Here is a 23,036-nt window from a genome sequence, read left to right as displayed (position 1 = left end):
GTATTTGCCTCCCGTGGAGAGCCGGTCGGTCTCGGGTTTCGTCGGGCTGAAAAATGGCGGCGCCACGTGTTACATGAACGCCGTGTTCCAGCAGCTCTACATGCAGCCCGGCCTGCCCGAGGTACGCTGACCCTTCTTCCTCGGCCGTTCTAAATGTCATGCCAGCACAGCGAAGTTCGTTTCAAACCGCGACCCGTGTTTGCGTTGCATTGAAGGCCTTCCTGTCCATCGAGGACGACACAGACCAGCCTGAGGAAAGCGTCTTCTACCAGGTCCAGTCGCTGTTCGGCCACCTGATGGAGAGCAAGCTGCAGTACTACGTGCCAGAGAACTTCTGGAAGGTAACGGTTACGCCGGAGATCGGGTTTTCCTGCTCTCGGTCGACACACGCTGACGTCCAAACCCGTTGCAGATCTTCAAGATGTGGAACAAGGAGCTGTACGTCAGAGAGCAGCAGGACGCTTACGAGTTTTTCACCAGCCTGGTTGACCAGCTCGACGAACATCTCAAGGTACTCCACACGCAGCATCAGAACTCGACAGAAGAACCAGCAAAAAATAAATAAATCTACAACGTATTCACCTTTTGAACAACCTAACTCTCAAAAACGTCTTTCCTCCAGAAAATGGGCCGGGAGCAAATCTTCAAAAACACATTTCAGGGGATTTATTCCGACCAGAAGATTTGTAAAGATTGTCCGCACAGGTTGGAGGCGCAATCTCTGTCTTTACGAGATTTTCTTTTTGGTGCTTGAGATGTTTATTAATGTTTCCTTCCGCAGATATGAGCGTGAGGAAACGTTCATGGCCTTGAACCTCGGTGTGACTTCCTGTCAGAGTTTGGAGATCTCATTAGACCAGTTTGTCAGAGGAGAGGTGCTGGAGGGCAGCAACGCGTACTACTGTGAAAAGTGCAAGGAGAAGGTTGGTGTTTCGCCCTGACCTCATTGACTCTGCAGTATTTCTAGATGCTGAAAGGTGTGTGTGTGTGTGTGTGTGTGTGTGTGTGTGTGTGTGTGTGTGTGTGTGTGTGTGTGTGTGTGTGTGTGTGTGTGTGTGTGTGTGTGTGTGTGTGTGTGTGTGTGTGTGTGTGTGTGTCTTGTCTGTGCAGAGAACTACAGTGAAGAGGACATGCATCAAATCTCTACCCAGCGTTCTCTGTATCCACCTCATGCGATTCGGCTTCGACTGGGAAAGCGGGCGATCCATAAAATACGACGAGCAGATCAGGGTAACAAGATTTTTTTATTATTTTTATTTTTTTACTTTAAAAAGGCGTCTTAGACTTTTTTTTTTTTTTTTTTTTTTTTTTAAACTTCTTTTGATTTTACCACCGGAAATCTTCAACTTGAAATTTTTGCATCCTTAAATGTCTTAAATTCAAGTATATTAAAAATGTTAAACACAGATCTTACATTTTTGTCGTGGTAGGATTATGTAACCTTGTTTATTTTTCTGTCAGGCAAAAGTTTGAGTCACCCACAGACATTTTCATTGCATCCTGTGACTTAATGTTGTTGAGGCTACTGCTAATTAGCTGCTAATATCCCATGGTAGCTAGCTAACTTCTTTTTTGCATCCATCATGGATAAGTGCAGATTTATTGCCACCGGCTCTCTTCTGTTGCCAGCCCATGCAATGCTAAGTGCATTCTGTGCAAAAGGCTTTGCACTACGGGGGTTAAGCCTGTAGTGTGAGAAGAACTAATCTGCTGCCAGTAGTGACAAGCAGACCGCAGAAATATCACGGCTTTGTGCCTGTGGCGTGGCTACGGCTTCCCAGGAGACTGTCAGTGCTGCTGCTACTGGCACTGATCTAAATGCAGCTTTTTGTGCGACACAAACTCTGAAGTCAGAGATCTGACACCTATTAAACACGATGGTCAAGCACCTATTGAAGAATTTTATTTCAACAAAGTTGTCACGATGGAGAGAAATACAGCTGGAGGAGAAAAAAAGGAGAAGGAAGAAGATTAAAAGCATGTCGTCACCTAAACTGTCTTAACTTTCACTCATGACGGTCTTTAAAAAGTCTTAAAGTTGAGTTGGTGGAAGCTGCAGAAGCCCTGCTGCTCTGTGACCTGGCTGTGTGTGCCTTCCAGTTCCCCTGGGTGCTGAACATGGAGCCCTACACCGTGTCCGGGATGGCCCGGCAGGACTGCAGCGGGGACGGGGCCGAGGGACGAGGCGACGGCTCCTCGGGAGGATCCCCCAGGAAGAAAGTTACAATTTCAGAGAACTACGAACTCGTGGGCGTTGTGGTCCACAGCGGCCAAGCGCACGCAGGACACTACTACTCCTTCATAAAAGACAGACGGTGAGGCTCTGGTGGTGGCAGAGTTTAAAAAGTCCCGCCTGAACGCACCGTCAGCGTTCGTGTGGGTTGTAAACCTCTCCAGATGTTTGGCTCTGGAAGACAACAACGCTGATTGGGGTAGTGGATGATAAAGAAGCCACAGATGGCTGAGGATTACATGCAGATCCTTTTAAACATGAGTTTGTCTTAACCGCAATGATTTTTTCCATAAAATGAAGAAAGAGTAAAATTAAAAATAAAATAAAAACATACATTACTAAAAAATATATATTTGGCAGGGAAACATGTGATTGTGTTACAGTTAAAACGGTGTCAATAGTATCTACGCGTATGGTAGCAGTATAAAAAATAATAAATATATACAGCTTTATGCATTAAGTAATGCAATTAAATTATAATCAAATGTAGTATTTTGATTAGAAATATTTTAGTGCAGAAAAAGACCTTGTGATTATTTGTACTTTTTTATTATTTTGCTTGCTTCTTGCAGCGGAAACGCTCGTGGGCGCTGGTATAAATTCAACGACAACGTAGTGGAGGAGTTTGACATGAACGACGAGACTCTGGAGTACGAGTGTTTTGGCGGAGAGTATCGCCCCAAGGTCTACGACCAGTGTAAGTTTCTGCTGATCCTTTTCATTCGTTTTTTGTTTTTCAGTAGAACGTCTTATATGACGATGAATAATTTGAGGAAACCTGATTTTCAGCCAACCCCTACCCCGACGTGCGACGGAGGTACTGGAACGCCTACATGCTGTTTTACCAGAAGATCAGCGACCAGAACTCGCCTGCCCTGCCGAAGAAAAGCAGAGTCAGCATCATGAGGCAGGAGGCCGAGGATCTTTCCCTGTGAGTCGTCGCCGTGGTTCCGCCGGTCGCCGTCGTAGCATTAGCCAACTTTAGCCGCTCTGTGGTGCAGTGTTAGGGAGCTGTGAGGAAAGGATGACATGGTTGACTTTCACTTATTTTTCCTAATTTTATGACGTTACAACCACAAGATAAAAGAAAAAAAAGCATCTCCACTTGATTCTGCCGTCACCATGTTTCATAATGAGAGATGATTATTGAGATTAATTTACACACAGATGGATGTGAAGGCAACTTGTTGCACCGTATTTTATTTACAGGTGTCAGAGTAATTCACACGAGAGTTTTCAGTTTAAAACCTGACAAAATGTGCAAAAGTAACGACTTTCGCAAGGAGATGTGACTTTGAAGTTAAAATTGTATTTCCATTGAGGGGCATCAACAATTTTCTGCTCGTCTCCCAGAAGTTAAGCTGCTTAAAACTGCAAAAAGTTTTGTTCATGTGCAGTAACTGTTACTGAAACATCCAATAAAGATTAGTCAGAAGAGAGGGGAAACGATTAATCGGATTAATCACGATGATTTGCGATTAATCAATTTTTGAAATAATAATTAGTAATTGATTAATCGTAAACTATGATATTCAGACTTCAAAAAAAGACCATTTGTAATTAAGTAATTAAGCCAAAACTGAAAAAAATATAATAAAATAAAATTTAATTCAAGGTAAAAAAAAAAAACCTCCTTGGTCAATAAATCAATTTTTTTTTTTGCAGAACTCTTCAGACGGCAGCTTTAGTTTCAACAGCTTCAAATTCTGTAAGAAAAACAGATAAAACATGTTGCTGTTTAGTTTTTAATCAGTTAATCCAAATAATAATCAACAGATCAGCTCAATACTGTATTGATGCAGACGAGCAGAAAGCGTTTTTCTGCTCGTCTGCAAGTATTTTTAGTTACAATTAATCTAGAAAATAAAATCTTTGTTTTCTTCTTCAGAAAAGGAATGGAATTATTTATTTGCATTTTAATGTATTTTTACTATTGTATAAAATTAGCTTATGTGGGAAAATGGAATAAAATGAAAATTGTGCCCGTTTCTTTTAAAAAAATCTGATTAATCATCAAGAGAGTTCGATTGCTAAAATAACCGCTAGCTGCGGCACGAGACACAAACGGCTTCTTTTTAATGCTGCATTGTTGCCAGGTCTGCCCCGTCCTCCCCCGACGTCTCACCCCAGTCCTCTCCTCGGCCCCCGAGGGCCAACAACGACCGCCTCACGCTCCTGACGCGCCTGGTCCGCAAGGGCGAGAAGAAGGGCCTCTTCGTGGAGAAGATGCCCGCCAGCATCTTTCAGGTGAAACGCCTCAGCCTGACGGGTCAGTCACGTCAGGACGTTTTAAGACGCTTACGCCAAGATTCACTCTTTGTGTGTTTTGCAGATGGTCAGAGACGAGAATCTGAGGTTCATGAGAAACAGGGACGTCTACAACAGCGACTACTTCAGCTTCATCCTCTCCCTGGCTTCGGTCAATGCAGTCAGTGTCTGATGAGGAAAACTCCACAGTTACAGATTGTGAATAAAACTTAGTATTATACAATAATCAAAACCCCCTTTTTCCACAGACAAAACTGAAGCACCAAGACTACCAGCCCATGGCCAAAGAAAGTCTCCAGCTGGCCGTCCACTTTCTCTTCCACACCTACTTGCACACCAAAAAGAAACTCAGGTAATCAACCACCGGCGCGTGCGGCGACGCGTTTCTGTCCAGGAGAGGAGTGAGCATAAGAGAACTCGGCGTAATTCACATTCAGCGCGTCTCCTGCAGGGTGGACACGGAGGAGTGGATGGCGGCGGTGGAGGTGCTGCTGTCCAAGAGCAGCGAGGCGTGTCAGTGGATGGTGCAGTTCCTGGTCGGACCAGAGGGACGAGAAATCATCAGGTCGGTTACTGCCTGAGGATGATGATGAGTTGTTCAACAGACCTTTATCAGACTAGGTGGTGCTAGACCACTTGTCCTTTTTTTATTGTTGTCATTTTAATAATTAAAATAATTTTGTAAAAGGCACTTCAAATTTATCCTGGTTTTGAGTTGATTTTGTTTTTTTTTGTTTTTTTACCCCCTGTGTTCATGTCCATATGAAGCCCTTCATTAGTGTTCACTCCTGTGGGTGTCTTCACATCACAATATACACGTTTCATTGATAATTTGTGATTAGTATTGTGTAATTTAAATATCTGAAATGCGTCCAAACTGATGGCATGATGACCTTTCCTGTTTTATCCTCAGTTTTGAGACATGGTGGCGAAACTTGAAACTGCTGCTGCGCTAGTTACTCAACAGGTTGTTGCTAGGTAACCACAAGTTACTCAACAGGTTGTTGCTAGGTAACCACAAGTTACTCAGCAGGTTGTTGCTAGGTAACCACAAGTTACTCAGCAGGTTGTTGCTAGGTAACCACTAGTTACTCAACAGGTTGTTGCTAGGTAACCACAAGTTACTCGACAGGTTGTTGCTAGGTAACCACAAGTTACTCGACAGGTTGTTGCTAGGTAACCACTAGTTACTCAGCAGGTTGTTGTGAGTGAGGTAGTTGATGCCACCACCCTTGCTTAACTGGCCGACTAAAGTCTTTCCTCTGCCTACATCCCCCAGAATGCTGTGCAGCTCTGGATCAGCATTCAGGGAATTTTCTGAATATTGAATATTGACTATTCAATATCAACATCTATTGATATTGATCACGTCTATTGCTATATATTTACAAGCCCTAGTCTCTAGGGTATATATACACGTACAATTGTTCTTATTTGTTTTATTTGAACAATCTGATTTTTGTATTTTTTGATGAGATAACTTCAAACACAAGTGTATTTATTTTCTTATGAGTGTGTGTAGACTGGCAGTGACATTATAATCTGGAAGAGGCAACCAAAAGTCTGCCTGCAGTTCCGCGGGCCGCACCACAGCAGATCGTTTACATCCGCCTCCTGCAGCTCTAGTTGACATGCCAACACGCTCAACAGAATGCGAAATCCTCACTCTGTCTGCATCTGGAGTCGGAATGTAGCATTGGCGTCTCAAAATCACTCGCGCGTGCGTGGCTCTCGCCTCCTAGATGCCAATTGGCTGAAACAACAGAGCCGGTCTCTGGAATGTAAACATCCGAAGCCAGAGGGACAGTTTCCTGAAACACGGGGGGTTTGTAGAGAAGAGCGTCAGGGGTTTGACCGTCCCGCCTTGTAATCATGGGGTGATTGTTTTATTCACATGCGCGATTGGCTGCTGAGCATCGCATGTTGAGGCGCCGGGAACGCCTTCTGGCAAACGGTGCCAGATTCTGGAATGCGTCCTCAAGGCCAAAAGCAGTAAAACAGAAAGAAGGAAGGGGGAAAAAAAAGAAGGAAAGAAGGGATTTCTGGCTGATTGCTGACGTCTCTGCTGCAGGGTTTGCCTGCTGGAGTGCAGCGTTCGGGAGGTGAGGACGGTGGTGGCGTCCGTCCTGGAGAAAACTCTGGAGAGCGCACTGCACTTCGGAGACCCGGGCCTGGACAGCCTGACCGACGCCTTGCTGTCGCTGCTGGACAAAGATGTTCCTGAGAACGTGAAAAACTGTGCCCAGTACTTCAACCTCTTCAGTAACTTTACCCAGAGGGTAAATCTTTACTGCTGTGTGAACTTTGAAAATATAAATGAGATAAAAATAAAAAATGAAAATGAGGTCCTCGCAGAGCACTTTAAAAGTTCCTGTCTGTTCAGGGTTGCGGCCCCTGCCAGCTGCTGTTGAAGCACTCAGCCTACCGTCGGATGCTCATCTTCCTGTTGGGACTCAACAGGCAAAACAACCAGGTATAATTATCGTTGGTAATTTCGGTTCTAAAATATTATGATTTTTGACTTCTGCTGCTGAACGGCGGAAGCTCTGTAAAATGTTCGGTTCAGGGTTGCAGGCGTCCTAAGTTGGCTCTTGTCGTTCTTCCAGAACCGGCGGTGGAGTCCGGCTCAGGCCCGGGAGTTCCTCCACCTCCACAGCAGCCTGGCACTCATGACGCTGCACTCTGACCTCAGCCCCCAGCGGACCCTCGGTGAGCCACCTTCTGGTTTTCAAATCTCTACCTTCCTTCGTCTCTCGTCGGACGGTCGGTTTTAATTCGTTACGCTCCCCCTCCGTAGCTCCTGGGGGATCCAAGCTGCCAGCGAGTAGCGTCCACTCCTCCGGCCCGCTCCTCCCGCTGCACTCGGACATTCTCGCCTCTCTCTTCACTCCGGAGGGACAGCCTTACCTTCTCGAGGTTAACAAATCATCTTTGACTTTGCTGAATCGATCCAGAAAGTGTGAAGCTCTCTTGACTGATGCGCTGCTGTCACCCTCCAGGTGATGTTTGCGATGCGCGAGCTGTCGGGGCCGCTGTCTCTTCTGATAGAAATGGTCACCTACTGCTCATACTGCAATGAGGGCTTTTCGCTGGGAGTGCTGCAGCTACTCAAGGTACGCAATCTTTACAGAAAAAAAAACAAAAAAAAAAATCTGACGCCAATTTAGTAAATATTGACATAAAACCTTTAAAACAGAGTCAGATGGAGACGGCTCCGCCTCACGAGCTGAAGAACGTTTTCCAGATGCTGCAGGAGATACTGGTGAGCGTCACTCTCGTCACTCTCGTCACTCTCGTCGCCGTTTGGTTGTCGTCCGCGTTAACCTCCAGCTAATCCTTCATCTCAGGTTGTTGAAGACCCTCTGCAGTCCCAGAGGCTCAAGTACGCCTTTGAGTCGGACAATGGCCTGTTAGGTAAGGAGGGCCGGTCCTGATCGTTGTCATTTACTGGTTTAATGTCACGACGGAAAGCGTCGTAGCTTGTGAGGAAAAACTAACGCAACGCTGTCGCCTCTCAGCTTTGATGCACCAGAGCAACAATGTGGACAGCAGGCGCTGCTACCAGTGTGTGAAGTTCCTGGTCACACTAGCTCAGAAGTGAGTATGCAGAGGTTCAAGCTGATTATTATAGTTAGACAGGTGTCCTCTTTTTACAAAAAAAAAAAAAAAGTTTAAAGACAATAGGGTAAAATTGGTAGTAGCATTCAAGTAGCATTTCTTTTTTTTTTTTTTGCTTGTAAGGAATTAGTTATTTTCCTGTGCACAGCAGCAGCTGATGGGAGCGCTACTCAACGCTTTGCAATAGGGCTGAAACAGTCTATTGTATTAATAGTGATGGAATTGATTCATCAAAATAATCGACAACTGATTTAGTCATGAATTAAATATTTACACGAGTATACAGACGCTAAAATATGCCATTTTCTGACATAAAAAGCCAACACTAACAGAACAGTAATTAAGCCAAAACATATTTACCATAGTTTTAGCTCATTTAAATATGTCAAATTCTCCTATTCATCACCTCCAGTTATTTATCACTTTATTGAAAAAAAAAAAAAATAAAAAGTCTATTCTCACAAGGTTTATTTAAGTCTTATTTATTCAGCTGCAGGTGCATCCTGTGATGCGTTATTGCATTTTAGCCTATAAAATGTTTTATTTTCTTATTTAGAAAAAAACATTAAATTATTTCTTTATTGCATTTTTTTTGTTTACATATTTTTAATGGTGCATAAAATGAGATTAGGTGGTTAAATGAAAACTCTGCAGAACTTTGTGTTGCATATAGTGCGCGGTTCTTCCTCTGGCCTCATTAAAAATGACCTAAAACTATTTTAAGAGGCGTGAAGCCATAACTTTTTACAATGTCTGCACGTCTTCATAAGTGTAACCAGCCACTGCTTTACTGTAGTGTAAAATAAACAGCATCCATCACGTCCATTAGCTCCCGATCATCATCCGCCATCTTGTTTTGCTACATTAACATTAGCGTTAGCTCGTACTGAAAAAGAATCAAAATTAACCAGTGGAGGAAAAAAGTATCCACAATTGAATGAATAATGCTTTTCATTAAGTCACTAGTGTGATGTTTTTTTGACGAAGAAGTTCATGGATTATTATTATTATTGTTTTTAAGTGTTTTTCAAGAAGTTCCAACAGAAACAGACCCACAGCATCACAGATCCTCCACCGTAGTTAACAGTACTTTTCCACATATTTAATCAGATCTTCCTTTGCTACTTGTTACTTGTCTTGAATTATTTTATATGATACTGTATCTGAGTGTCCATTTGTTTTTTTTTGTTTTTTTTTTTACACAGGTGTCCTCCAGCCAAAGATTACTTCAAAGATTTGTCTGGCCACTGGAGCTGGGCCGTGCAGTGGCTGCAGAAAAAGGCAGGCTTGTTGAATCATTCTTACAGAAACGTACAATAATAGGAGCTTTTTTTTTTTTTATTATTGCTCTGTTGGAATCTCTTCCATTTGTTGTGGTTTTATTCGAAGCAAACAGGAACCGAGAGGAAACTTTTACCTTAAGCCAGTTGCTCCAACTCCAACTTTTGACTGATTCCTGCAGATTTAAACGTCCAAATCGAAGTTTTTCTTCCCCAATCTTAAATCATTTCAGATTAGGCGAATTAAAATGACTCATAGCAACGCATCATCCAACAAGAATCTTCATCTTTAAAGATATATCCGACTCAACAGGAGAGTTTGCTTTAGTTCTGGCCCAACATTGGCATGTTTCTCTCTGTTTTGATGTGACTTATTGATGATTCATCCTATAACGAGGTAAAGCGCGGATGCAGCTAATCGCTCCTTCTGCTTCAGACTGTTGGCGCTTTGCTTCGACAGTCATAAAATGCAGTGATTAGTTTTTCAGCGTGAGCAGGGCGTTAAAGAGCTGCTGCAGTCGCTCTTATGCTGTGAACTTGATTGTAACGCATAAAAAAGGCTTGGAGTTAAAGCAGAAAACCGGAGTTCATAAAAACAAAGAGTGGTGCATCGGCTATAAAAAAAGTTTTGCAAGACATAAACTGCACAGAGTGGTGGAGATGGTTGGAAAATGACTTCACGTCCTGATGGATTTAAAATAAGAATAAATTGCATCTTTGGAGTGGGAGAGTTTTCCTCGTCCTTGATGAGCAGCAGGAATTAGGTCGGGTCAGGAGGTTCTGGTACTGATCATTTTAAATATTAGTATAAAAATGTAAACAGGGTCCTCAAATTTCAGTAACGTCCTTGAAAGTGCTTGATGCTCAAACTCCAGAGTTTTGTACTAAAGCCTAATTTTGGAAAGTGTTATTTATAGTAGAAGCCAGATATTTAAAGATAATAAAATACTTTTTTTCTTCACTGTCTAAAGTTAAATCAGTCCAAACTTCTCTTGTTTTTGGATAGATAGAATCACCAGATTTATGGCTCAATGACAGTAAACCGATCTGGAGCATCTTTTTATTTTATTTTATTTTATTTTTTCTTGAACCAGTCAGATGTACACAGAGAAAATGTCAAAACATAAAATTTTGCTATATTTTACTTGATCTTGTAGAATACAATTGCAAGATGTTATTAATAACAATCATAAATTATATAATATAACAGTGAATAGAAACTATCTTTTTTTTAGTCAATTTGAATTGTTTTTATCTCCAAAATGTGGTTCTGAAAAAGTTTGAAAGTTTACCATAAAAATCCTAGAAATGTGCTTTAATTATACTGTGGGAAAAGTGTATAAACCCCATTTAAAACATTTTATTTTAGTTTTTTATATCTCAGTTTGACTTTTTTCTAAAAGCGGTCATTTTAGATGTTTTTTTGTTTTGTTTTGTTTTTTTTTTGGACTTGTCTATATTCCAGTACTTGTTTCTTAGTCATATCTATCATCTCAGTGTGATGCACAATTTAGCTAAACATCCAGCAGCTGCTAATTTGCCACAACGTTGAGCATCGTGCTGCGTTTAGGTCCCACGTGTTCGCCTTTTCCGTTGAGATGATTTCTCTAGCTGAAATGAAGCAGTTTTGTGTGTGAGAGAAAGAGAAAGATGTATGAAATCCTTTTCTTTTGCTCGCTGCAGATGACTGAACATTACTGGACTCCCCAGAGTAACGTCTCCAATGAGACGTCCACCAATAAAACCTTCCAGCGCACCATTTCTGCACAGGTACTCACACACATGGACGTACAAAACCTCATCAGCAGTCACACCTGCTCTTCTGCTGCCTTGTCAAACCCACGTCTGTGTTTCTCTGTGTGCGTGTGTGCGTGTGTGTGTGTGTGTGTGTGTGTGTGTGTGTGTGTTAACACCTGCAGGACACCTTGGCCTACGCCACGGCATTGTTAAACGAGAAGGAGCAGTCTGGCAGCAGCAACGGCTCCGACGGCAGCCCGGCGAATGAAAACGCAGAGCGCAGCCTCCGACAGGTAGTCATCATCATCATCATCATCATCATCAACAACCCTGCCGGCTGCTCGGAGCAGCGGGGCTCTGAAAATGACTCATGCTGTGACAGCGGCTCACATTCAGCTCACACAGCCAGGAAGAAGAGGGGAAACAAAGGAATAAAAATGGCTGAGCTCACTGGCTTCAGTGGAGAGATTAGAGGAGGCAGATTGTTTCCTCCTACGGTTGTTATTAGCCGTGGACTGGAAGCCGTTTTCTTTCTTCTGACTCTTGTCAGCATGCCTACACAGGATCGTCGGGACGTTTCTTTTTCTTCTTCTTTTGGTATGAATAGAACACACAATGAGTGGGTTGGATTGAAATTATAATCCTGGTGTCACTGCCTAGCTCATGGAGGCTTTATAATTGTTTTTCAGTTCTTGCCTTCAGAAATAGAAAAACGTGTCCGCGCTCCTGGAAGTTTTTAAGTTTTATTGGGGTTTGACGTGAAAGCGACACAAAGCAGTGCACTGATGTGAAGTGGAAGGAATGCGTCGGGTGATTTTCAAAGGCAACTCGTCGCTCAGCCTGACACGGATAATTAATTCCATGATCGATTAAAATGAGCTCAATAATTTCGGTCCTGATGAGTCACGATTTTTGAGGGGCAGTTTTATTTACAGAGACTACAGAATCCGTTTTACTTGTGGTTTTTGGTTGGTGGGGTTTTTATTTCCGTTTTTTGTTGTTGTCTCTTAATTTGAATATTTGACATGTTTTCCTCTTCCAGGAGGAGTGTTTTGTTCAAAATTAGAGTTTATTAGTCTGAGAGGGCAAACTTGCATTATTATGCTACGGTTAATGTATTACTAGAAAATGGCCTCGAAACAACAATATTATCATTTATCGCAAAACTTTCTGGGACGATTTATCGTCTGGTAAAATTTATCGTAACAGGCCTTGTAGTTGCGTTATTATGCCATTGTTCATATATTACTTGAAAATTGTCTCAAAATAACAATATTATCCTTTTATCGCAATAATTTCTGGGGCTTTTCATTGTCTGGTGGAATTTTTTAGTGTGTCGGACCTCGTTGCACTTTAATTAGAATTAGAGTAAAGCGGACTTTCACTTCATGCCACAACGCTACAATTCTTGGCTGTAAATTTGTGAGATGTTACAGACAACCCTTAATCAACCTGCTCTTCATGAGATTGTCATACAACAAGAGTATGACAGAGGCTTATTCAGTATTGCTGTAAAACAGACTGCTACAGGAAATCCTTCCTGCCCAGAGCTACTAGCATCACTTTGAAAAACCTGAGATAATGAGCGACAGCATTTTAATCTCCCTTTGTGATAAACTTTTTTTTAAATTTAAATTAAACATTTCAAGATTCTACCTCACTGTCAGAACTCCAATAAAATACTTTAAAGTTGCAGCTGCAGAAATGAACAAAAAAAACGTATGAATGCTTTATCGAGACAAGTTCTGTGAATACGTTACATTTCTGCCTCCTTCTCTCCCGCAGGGCTCAGAGTCTCCCATGATGCTCGGCGATTCAAAGAGCGATCTAGAAGATGTGGACTCTTAACTCCTCTGGCTGGCGGGATGACTCCGGCGGCGGGGCGGCGTCACAGGCTCCAGGCGGCCGGGTCGGAACGGGCTGCGCTGTGCCTCTGATTGGACAGGACTCTCGGAACTCCACAGGAAGCCAATCAGGACACTTTTATCTCGGTCGCCAGGGCAACCAAGCAGCTGCGAATAAATCATGAATTACTTCCTGGCCAAGGCGACAAATTATCATTAAAACGGGGCACCACAGCCAATCGGGTCGGGAAAAGCGCGCTCACGGATAACTTCAGTTTATCCTTTTTTTTTTTTTAAATTCACTCGTAACGACGTGGAGTTGGAGGACGGGCTCGGGTGGTGTTTTAACGACGTTCTGCTCATGTTTGCCAATGTATTTTTTTATTATTTTTGCGACGGGCTTTACTCACGTTGTAATTAAGATTTTTTTTTTTTTTTTGTTCCATATGTGTAATTTTCAGTGTAAGATAATATTTTAAAGTCTTCTCCTCCACAGCCATGCAAAATGAAGGAGGCGACCGCTGGCGCTGCTCTAGAGCGCGCGCCCAGAGGAACTCACAGGCGCGCGCTTGTACAGAAACACCTCCACACTCACGAGTTCCTGGGAGGACGGGGCGGGTGGGGTTCAGTATGCACTTTATAGTCCAAGCCCAGGCTATTGTGATGTACAGCAGCACGGGTCAGTTCCTCCAGAGCCACTTAGCGCTATTCTCTTCTTCTTCTTTGTTTTTTTTTTTTTTTTTTTTGTTTCGGTTTTAACAATGTTTGCAGTGCCACTTACTCAAGCCGCTCTCCCTGTGACTGGACCTTTGACCCCGGAGCCACAGGGGACCCCTGTGCGTGTCAGGATCAGGACAGATCTCAAACTACCAGTGCCATAGTCAGCACTCACCCCAACCCCTCACATTTTGTATTTTTCTCTGCCCAGGACAGGGAGCCTCACATGCCAATTTTTATTTAATTTTTTTTTTTTTTTTCATCACTACGTTTTTCATTTTTTCTTTTGGTTTCGGATCTTCAGCCTTATGCAACCTGATCTGGACAGGCCACTGGTGCCGACTGAAGGGGAAGCTCAGGAGCACTTTTTTTTTTTTTTTTTTTTTTTTTATGTTTTACTGTTTTTGCTTTCAGGTGCCAAGGGGTTACACATCCACAAACACACACATGCACAAGAAGAATGACTCATTCAGTTCGCTCACATATATGCACATCAGTCCTTTTCACTTCGTCGTTACCAATGCTCTGGTGGCTTTCTTGTTTTGTTTTTCTTTTTGCTTTGCCTTTCTTCGTCTGTCTGCCTTTCTAAACACTCACATGTAGCTTCTAGTGTTCACACTGCGTTACCTTCATCCTCCACCCCCCCCCCAATCCCCCATGCCCCAATCATCGGGAGTCTTAAAGTGCCTTATTCTCCCGATGTACACGCCACCCTCACATGTTCAGTCAACGCCTTGCTTCATGCGCGTCTCCTGTAGGAGCGCTACAGGGCTCGCTTCATCTCCACACCTGTCCCAGTCCGAACAGGGAAAGTTCACCTCTGTGTGTCGTGATAAAGGATATTTGTGAATGTAGCTGACGGAGGGGGGAGGAGGTGTACACAGGGTTCTGGTGATGGTATAAAAAAAACAAAAAAACAAAAAATAGTAATAATTAAAAAAAAAAATGCTGCTTCTTTTCACTCTGTTCCCAGGCAGTAGAAACTGGCGTAGTTTAGAGGAACACCTTTCCACTCAGCTAGCTTAGCAGGTCAGCTAACAGCTTTAACAGGTCAATGTTTACAGTGTGAGGACCCCACGGTATGAGGCAGCCATGCAAACTGACATTTCTGTTGAACTCACCGATGCTCCTCTGCGGCCTAAACGGGGAGGAAAACGCAGCTCGCGCCCCCACCACCCCTCCCTCCTCTCGGTCTCATTAGTTGTGAATGTCACGGCGTGCTTCTCCGGCACGGTTTGCATGTGTGGTGGTGAAAGTTTGTGCTTTTTTTTTTTCTTTTCCTTTTTTTCCCCCTCCTTCTTCATCTTCAGCGTGACGGAACAAAAAAATCAGCCCCCCGTGTTGTTTGCTGTGTGATTCGGTATCATTAGCACTTAGTGGCACGAGCGAGGCCGCTCCGACTGCGCGGCTCGTTCGCGAGGAAGCTGCGTTTGCAGTATTGTGCCAAGCGACAGCGTGGCCATGGCAACGCGGGCTGCGCCCAGCTGAGGAGTGCGTCTCGGGCCTCCTCTACACCAACAACTATTTAAAGACAGGGCGGGTGGTTTGGAGACAAAGTCTTTTGTTTTATTGTGGGGATGCAGGGAGGGACGAGCAAGTGCGTGGGGTTGGGACTTGGCATCCATACGGGTTTTTTACTGTGTTTTCGATTTTGAGAGAGTTCACTTCCGACAACGCAGCAATCTGTAACGCATGTTAAAACTCGATTTTAATTTGTACATCAGAGTTTGATTAAGGGGAAATTTGATATAAAATAAACTGGAATGCACAACCTTTTGTAAACAGTTTTTGTGCATGTCTGCACAACAACCTGATTCTTCATCTGATGATCGTGGAAGAAACGACGCTCAAGGTTTTATGCCTGGAGACGCAAAGAGATCCTCTAAAACAGGGGTGTCAAACTCCAGTCCTCGAGGGCCGCTGTCCTGCAGTTTTTAGATGTACCACAGGTACAAAACACTGGAATGAAATGGCTTAATTACCTCCTCCTTGTGTAGGTAAGTTCACCAGAGTCCTGCTAATGACCTAATTATTCTATTCAGGTGTGGTGCAGCAGAGGCACATCTAAAAGTTGCAGGACACCGGCCCTCGAGGCCTGTGCTCTAAAAAGTTATGAAATTATCCAAATCTAACATCGTGTTCAAAACTATCCCATACTTTCCTCTCATTTTAGGCAGAAGCAACTATTCATTGGTTTGTACACTAAAGCAGACTTTTGTGCACCTACATCTGCTTTTAATTAAAACTTTTCAAATAAAGACTGAACACAATCGTGTTGTTATTGCTGAAAACAGATTAAATCCTTTTCAGTTTCCTTAAATCGAGCCCAAAAGAAATACATTTGTAACGTGCTTGGCTTGGTGTCGATAAGGAAAACATGCAAAACATCTTTGACGTTTTGGATCTACAATGGTTTATACATTAATTTCCTACACTATTTCTTTTATTATTAAAAATACAATAAATTTACAACGGAATTTAGAAATAAATGGAAGTGTTGTGGCCTATTTAAAGTCCACAACTCGGCTCTATTGAAATGTTTCGTAACTTCCTCTCTGTTCTCCTAATAAATCAAACTCCAGAAATCTCACCACCGATGATTATTAGAAGACATGCAACCAAAAAGGTAAAATTACTCCAGCTGACTTTCTTGTAAACAGTTAAACATCCAGACTTGATTTCATTTCAGTTTTCAAACTCTAAAGACATTTCCTGTGTTTTATATCAGAACTTGTGACAAAGTGACATCTTGTCAGTAGCATTTCTTCCCGGCCCCCAACGTGAGAACCAAATAAATAAAAGGAAAAAGAACATCACAGCGGCAGCAATGACAATCAATCAGTGCAACCGTCTGATGGAGCCGTGATCAAGACCCTGCTGAGTCACATCTGGAAACCAACACCGCTGGCACCGATTCCTCCTGCAGCTAATGTTGAGTTTCATGTTGCACTGTGGGAGGGGGAAAAAAACTGCAATTATGGATTGTTTGGCAGATTTTTCTCAGAACCTTTCTTTTGTTCGTTGGCCTGAATTTTGGTTTCCAAAACCTCTGAATCACCTGGAAGAGTTCAGGAACAATCAAAGTTAAGACGTTTGGCCGATGCTACGCTGTCACTCAGACCTACAGGCACAAACCAACTAAAAAAGGTGAGTTAAAGGGGAAGTATTATGAAACATTAACTTTTGGAGCTTTACATCATGTTATGATGTTATTCCCTCGTCAAAAACATACCTGGAGAGTGATTCTTTCATGCATGTTTGAGAAATCATTTAGTCTCCCATGGCAACCTTTCAGCTGTGCAAAATGTCTGGGTGGACCTAGCTCCGCCTTTGAGGACGAAGCTCCTCCTCAGAGGTGACCCCCACTCAGCTCCTTCAGACTAGCCAGCAGCAATAAGTAAACACCTGGTGGAGCTACTTCTCAATGCAACGTTGGTAAAAAATAAAATAAAATATAAACTTAAGTAAATTGTATTATCAAATATTATACTTTTATAATGTTCTTGCTTTATGTACTCTTATTTGTTTAGTCATATCTTTTAAGAAATGTTCCTGTATTGTTAATCGCTCTGATTTCCTTTCTCAGAGGCCCTCTCTGAAGAAGAGCAGCGACAGCAGCTCTTTACAGAACGCCCTGCTTTTTGACCTGTTAGCTGTAAAACCGTCGCCGTGAAGACGTACAACTTGCTCCGTTTGACCCTGGGTCAGGAACTGGATAATCTACTGCAAGATAGATTGTGTTGTTACTTAGTGATAATCATTGGCGCTGTAACTGTGTGGTGAAGTGTTTTTCCCCCCTCCCTTTAGAGTTACAGCACTCTCTGTGATTAGGGATCCTAAATACAATAAAAAGTGAGGGGCAGGCAAATGTGCTTTCAGAACGGTAGGACATTTGTAACTGAAAGCACATCTTTGTCTGTTCTCCTCGCGAGTATTCAGAATCTCTGCCACTCTTGTCTTTCCTGCGTTTATTCAATAGGCGTCAACTCTGACAAAAACATTGTTAAAAAGTTAATAAGTGTCATGTGCTGTGTTGGGCACGGACGTCAGGTACATCATGATTGTTTATTATGCTTGTTCAGTACAAAGATACAAAAAAATATCAGGATATATTTTATTCTTTAAACCTGTATCTCCCAGACGGTTTGAAGACGGCTAACAAGACAATGTGGAGCACGATTCGACTTGATCATATGGCTGTAATCGACAGCTTTGCAGAAGTTTACACTTTACGGTAGGTGCATTAAAGTGGCTCCACGGGGTGAAGGAGCTCAGAGAGAAGACGTATGACACACTGTGATCAGTTAGGAGTTGGAGCAGGGGTCTCTGGCGGTGTGACACGGCAGCACACGGCTACGCCCGCCGCCTCCGCATCCCCAACGCGGCGTATCCGGCAGCCGCTGCCCTCAGGCACTGACCCGACGACGGCAGAGCCCTTGGAGACGGCGCTGCAGTCTGTCACAGTCCAGCCCGAGGGACAGGACACCTCAACCTGCGAGAAGAAATCCAGGACACCCAAGGGGTTAAAGAGGCATCTGGGGGCGGACGGGGGGAGAGGGAGGGAGAGGATCGTTACATTTCTCCAGATTAATAAAACACCTGGTCTTTGTCAGACGACGTGGTTTCCAGCAGACGGCACTGAAGAGACGGAGCGTGGCAGCAGACTGCGTGCGACGTGACTCCGTCCTTCACCGAGCAACTCCTCCCGGCGCCGCCGCGATGAGGACGGGAGTCGGATGAGATCTCGGCCACGGACCAACTGGTGCACCCTGAGGAGAAAGAAGAGCATTAAAAGGATGGAGCCCATTTTCCTCCCAGAAATCATCTGGAAAGAAAAACCAAAACAAACAATTCGGTCTGAGATTAAAAACCATTGGAGGATGCTGGCATAACATTTGAAGCCTCCTTTTTACACTTCATACAGCTGGTATTTATCCTGCCCAGGAGTGTGTGTGTGTGTTTTTTCTCTCCTTTGACTGATTACCATGGTAACATAATTGACCTAGAAGCTGCTGTGTATTTCAAATTGAAAAGCTTGCACAGTTTATATATGCAACAGAAGGATATCTGAGGAGCATGTTTCACTGTGTGGCTCTTTCTGTCAGGTTCACGTCGTAACGGTTTGATTTGACTGCAGCGTGTTTCGTCGCCTTGTTATAGTCACACAGTAACTGGAAAAAAAAATCACCCTTGAACTTCCCTACATTTTGTCTTACTGCAAACACAAACCTCAGCCAGTGTCATTGGGGTTTTAAGTGATTGACCAACACAAAGTAGCGTGTAAATGTGCAGTAGAAGCAAAAAAAAAAAAAAAAAAAGTTTTCCAAATGAAAATCTTAAATGTGTGGCTTGCATTTATATTCGTCTTCAGATCTATGAGCAGCAATTTGTTGGGATTTAGGTTTGCCACTATGTCATATCAACATACTTTATTCTGAATTATTACTTTATACTCACCATATTTTTACTTATTCTGCTGGAAAATGAATCTCTCACCAAGTTTTTTTTTTTACCATTACCTTTCCATTAGAGTTGCTCTATGTTTAGCTAAATCCACCTGCAGAAGAAAAGTATCTCCACACCCTGGTGTTATCTGTAGCTTTTTTTCTCTACACATGGCATCTTGCATGCCGATCAAAAGGTTCAATTTTGGTTTCACCTTCTTCTGTGTCCTCTACATGGTTTGTAGCAAACTGCAACCAGACTTCGGACAGTTCTAATTATGCCTGACTCTACCAATGAAGTGTTTTTTTTGTTTGTTTGTTTGTTTTTGTTTATTGTAACCAGTAGCAGCTGATTGGCATCCACAAAGCTCAACTGTGACCCCAAACCCTCCAAAAATTGCACTGCAAAAACACAAAGTATTACCAGGTAGTTTTGGTAGCTTCTAATGCAAATATCGTAAGACAACACTAACTTAAAAGTAACTTTTCAGCGAGAAATATGAGCTTGGTTTAAGTCAATAATTCCTTGTCGTAATGAAGTAATCTGCCAGTAGAGTAAAACATTTTAACTTAAATTAATATGGGGAAAACGTCTTGTTCCACTAGCACATTTTATTTTTTTACATTTTTCATCATTATTAAGGAATTATTCATTTAAAACAAACTCCTACAACTTGATGAAAAGTTGAGTTAGTAAGATATTTGCATTAGAAAATAGACCAAAATACTTGGTAAGATCTTGTGTTTTTGCAGTGGAAAGCCATGCATTTTTTTCCGCAAATAATTTAGAGCTATATTGGTCTATCTTAGAAAAATTAAACTAAGATAGTTTAATTTTTCTGGGACTTCATGCCAGTGACAAAACCCCCCAAAACGTTTTGCTTGCTATCACTTGGCCTGAAGAAAGGCCGATTTCCTTGTTGCTAGTCTGCCGCTGGCTGGTCATGCTCCTTACCTGTGAGGTGGTGCTGTGGGCCCGCACACTGAGCGTCCCGCCCAGGCCCGGGGCTCGCGTGGGCGCGGCACTGCAGACCACCCACCACACAGCAGCGGGCCACTGCGAACACCCCGTTGCCTGTCAGCCCATTGTAGGCGACACACTCCATGCGTCCGTTGCTCTCCTGCGAGACCAAGGAGACGCGGCTTCAACCCGCTGCGTCCGCAGAGTTTCTGTCAGTTTGGGTTGCAAGTGAACTCACGGTGAGCGTTTCTCCCACGCGGGCGCCGTCAGGAGCGTAGCTGCTGCAGCCCATCATTTCCTCCCCGACGCGACAGCGGCTCACGGCCGTGTCCGCACTCGACAGGCCTGACCTTTCTGACCACACTGAGCGGCACAGGAGCTCGCCACCTGCACAGGGAAATAGGACAAACCTGGTCTCAGTTGCACAAGTTGGGGGGACAGTGGGGGGAACTGTGCAAAGCTAAGGTCGGGAAGTCACTAACTTGGTGTTGGATTGTTGGCGGGAGGCATGGCTGCCACCAGGTTTGGAGTTGTGAGACGATGCGTTTCAGACAGGGACAGGAAGTTAATTGTGTTGCTAACGGAGTAATGCAGCATCACCTGCAGGACCTGCACTGGGGAGGCAATCTGATTGGAGGACAGGATCACAGCTGCTATACCTACACACACAAAAACAGACCAAAGTAGAGGTGTGCCATACTGTAGACAGGGCCCATATCGCCCATAACGATACTGATACCGATAGTTTTTTTTAATTAAAGATTGATATATCATCAAATGACTGACATTTAGTTGTTTCGTGTTTTGTTTTTGTTCTCTGTCCAAACTCTGTCCCAGGCTTGAACAAAATAATTCAAATTTTGTATCCACAAAATACTTTAATAACATATGAACATCTAAATAAACTCCAGAGAATATAATTTTTCAAGGTAGAGCTGAGAAACTACAATCCAAAAATAAAATAAAATCTGAAGATGTAATCTGAACCAAATTATCAATTTTACCATGCTAATATCGATCCGATACTGATACCGACTTGGCATTGATATATTGATATTGTTTGATTGATCCGCCCACCTCCAGACCAAAATATAAAACATTATAAGTCGGTTGTCTGTCATAGCGGCTGTTTGTGTCGAGGCCCACCGGCAGCGTGAGCGGCGGCCTGCGACGTCCCGCTCTGTGAGGTGAAGCAGGTGCTGCAGTCGCTGCTGGCGCTAACGATGTCATCACCGGGCGCAAACAGATCAACGCAGCGGCCGAAGTTGGTGCCCCCTGCTCCTTGCGACATGAGCTGGTCCTCAGAGTTCACAGCCCCTACGGTGATGACCTGCACAGACGGATGGGGGTTAGATGTCGCGATCCGGCCTGTGCCTGCTCCATTAAGCGTGTTCCCCTTCAACCTCGGGTTCTGAAGCGGGCGAATAGAGGCAAGCGTCTTCTCTGTAGTTCCCCGCGGCAGCGACGACGGCGGCTCCGCGGGCCACCGTCTCTCTGCACGCTGCATTCAGCGACCGGCTGAAGCCGCTGATGAAGGGCAGCAAGACAACCGCCACGTCCACGGGGCGCGCCAGCAAGGTCGCTCGGATAAACTCCAGCCCTGAACAGAAAGCGAAAAGACCAACAAAGGTGAGTCCAGGTCCACTTCTTTAACTTTTTCATGTCACAACCACAAAGTACTAGAGGTTTGGTGCAGAGTTAATTTACCCTTTGAACATGGTGTGTTACCAAAACCAGATCACTTCTGGTCTCATCTAATCCGCGCTCTTTCTTCCTCCAATATTTTCTAATAAAACTACCCAACTGTATTTAGGAGGTTAAAATAAAGGGGCTGAATACAAAATGTATGCCACACTTTTCAGATTTTTGAAAGTTGCAACAAACTTTAGAAAATATCCACCATTTAAAACGCATTGAGGTTGTCTGGTTGTAACTCGAAATAACTTTGAAATAAAAAATAAAAAAGAAGAAGAAGTTATCTCTTTAGATGTGATCCTGTCTGGTTCTAACAGTGAAGCCACCCGACCTGCCAGAGCTCCGGAGACGGTTCCTTTCCCCTGACAGTTCAGCACACGGACCAGGTTAACGGCGGCACCTCGAGCAACACCCGAATCCGATCCGGTCACCACACCAGCCAAGTGTGTGCCGTGACTGTCACACTGACTGGCCTGCAAGAAGGAGGAGAAGAAGAAGAAGAAGGAGAAGAAGCTGAGCATGGCAGCGGGGCGGAGGTCAGTGTGAAGGCTTTGTTGATGAGCTGCTGTTAACAAACCTGCCTATGAACTCTGACCCCGTCCTCCTCAGGAACGTTATTAAAGTCTGTGATGAGAACTCGTCCTTCAACCTCTCTGTGGGAGCTCTGCACGCTACCATCCATCAGGTACACCTCCGCCATCTCTCCATCATCTGTAGAGGACGACACGTGAAGAAGGCGGGTTGAGTTAAAGCAGCGGTGTATGCAGATAGACGACGACAGAGCTGGAGGACAGACGGACGATTTAACTCTACGGTGGACATAAATTAGTCTAGTCTAGTCTTTTTTTTCAGAAATTAGCTTGGTTCTTGTGATTTTAAAAAAATAAATTTCTTTTTTGTGGCATGTAAGCTGAAAACAAGGATAAATGAAAACTAAGCTGAAATAATATAGTTAAGAGTGCGCACACACACACATGCACACACACACACCATGTTAAATAAGAATCAGTTCCGACCTTCCACCGTTAAAGTGCCTCTGATTAACCCTAATTGAGGTTTTCCTGATATTTTCTTCAGTAAAAATCTATGAAACGCAGAGAACCTCCAAAACATTACTTTGATCTCACTGTCAAAAGGTATCAGTTAGGAGAAGGGCACTAAAAAATTACCAAGGAACACAGAGAAGGAAGTCATGAGAAGGAGAAAACTGATCAGAAAGGCCTTAAAGAAGATTTGTGG

At 43.5% G+C, this 23,036-nt stretch overlaps 2 protein-coding genes across 4 annotated transcripts in view; one reads left to right on the top strand and one right to left on the bottom strand.

Annotated features, from left to right (window-relative positions):
* The window catches only part of usp24 (ubiquitin specific peptidase 24), a 39,295-nt gene extending 23,827 nt beyond the window's left edge, over positions 1-15,468 (top strand). For all 3 annotated transcript variants that reach the window (XM_015000899.2, XM_015000898.2, XM_015000897.2), the window contains 25 exons: positions 2-121; positions 216-341; positions 413-511; positions 623-705; positions 782-923; positions 1,111-1,230; positions 2,101-2,315; positions 2,806-2,930; positions 3,023-3,164; positions 4,330-4,480; positions 4,566-4,661; positions 4,750-4,853; positions 4,953-5,066; positions 6,573-6,780; positions 6,885-6,974; positions 7,108-7,210; positions 7,299-7,417; positions 7,501-7,614; positions 7,698-7,763; positions 7,849-7,915; positions 8,020-8,098; positions 9,325-9,400; positions 11,083-11,169; positions 11,319-11,429; positions 12,922-15,468. In XM_015000899.2, the coding sequence (XP_014856385.2) occupies positions 2-121; positions 216-341; positions 413-511; positions 623-705; positions 782-923; positions 1,111-1,230; positions 2,101-2,315; positions 2,806-2,930; positions 3,023-3,164; positions 4,330-4,480; positions 4,566-4,661; positions 4,750-4,853; positions 4,953-5,066; positions 6,573-6,780; positions 6,885-6,974; positions 7,108-7,210; positions 7,299-7,417; positions 7,501-7,614; positions 7,698-7,763; positions 7,849-7,915; positions 8,020-8,098; positions 9,325-9,400; positions 11,083-11,169; positions 11,319-11,429; positions 12,922-12,984 (2,820 nt within the window). In that variant the 3' untranslated portion in view covers positions 12,985-15,468. The remainder of the gene's footprint in view (position 1; positions 122-215; positions 342-412; positions 512-622; positions 706-781; positions 924-1,110; positions 1,231-2,100; positions 2,316-2,805; positions 2,931-3,022; positions 3,165-4,329; positions 4,481-4,565; positions 4,662-4,749; positions 4,854-4,952; positions 5,067-6,572; positions 6,781-6,884; positions 6,975-7,107; positions 7,211-7,298; positions 7,418-7,500; positions 7,615-7,697; positions 7,764-7,848; positions 7,916-8,019; positions 8,099-9,324; positions 9,401-11,082; positions 11,170-11,318; positions 11,430-12,921) is intronic.
* Positions 15,469-17,743: 2,275 nt separating this feature from the next.
* Positions 17,744-23,036, bottom strand: part of pcsk9 (proprotein convertase subtilisin/kexin type 9) — a 9,761-nt gene continuing 4,468 nt past the window's right edge. Inside the window, exons 4-12 of the mRNA XM_088004853.1 lie at positions 22,375-22,508; positions 22,129-22,270; positions 21,506-21,702; positions 21,249-21,432; positions 20,585-20,761; positions 20,341-20,489; positions 20,097-20,262; positions 18,297-18,466; positions 17,744-18,189 (exon numbers count right to left, since the gene is read on the bottom strand). Coding sequence (XP_087860979.1) covers positions 17,998-18,189; positions 18,297-18,466; positions 20,097-20,262; positions 20,341-20,489; positions 20,585-20,761; positions 21,249-21,432; positions 21,506-21,702; positions 22,129-22,270; positions 22,375-22,508 — 1,511 coding nt within the window. The 3' untranslated portion in view covers positions 17,744-17,997. The remainder of the gene's footprint in view (positions 18,190-18,296; positions 18,467-20,096; positions 20,263-20,340; positions 20,490-20,584; positions 20,762-21,248; positions 21,433-21,505; positions 21,703-22,128; positions 22,271-22,374; positions 22,509-23,036) is intronic.

Source organism: Poecilia mexicana, unplaced genomic scaffold, assembly GCF_051168715.1.
Source record: "Poecilia mexicana isolate PSO_F unplaced genomic scaffold, ASM5116871v1 scaffold_4, whole genome shotgun sequence".
NCBI lineage: Eukaryota > Metazoa > Chordata > Actinopteri > Cyprinodontiformes > Poeciliidae > Poecilia > Poecilia mexicana.
The sequence above is the reverse complement of the archived record's forward strand: the minus strand, read 5'-3'. Positions and strand labels throughout refer to the sequence as shown.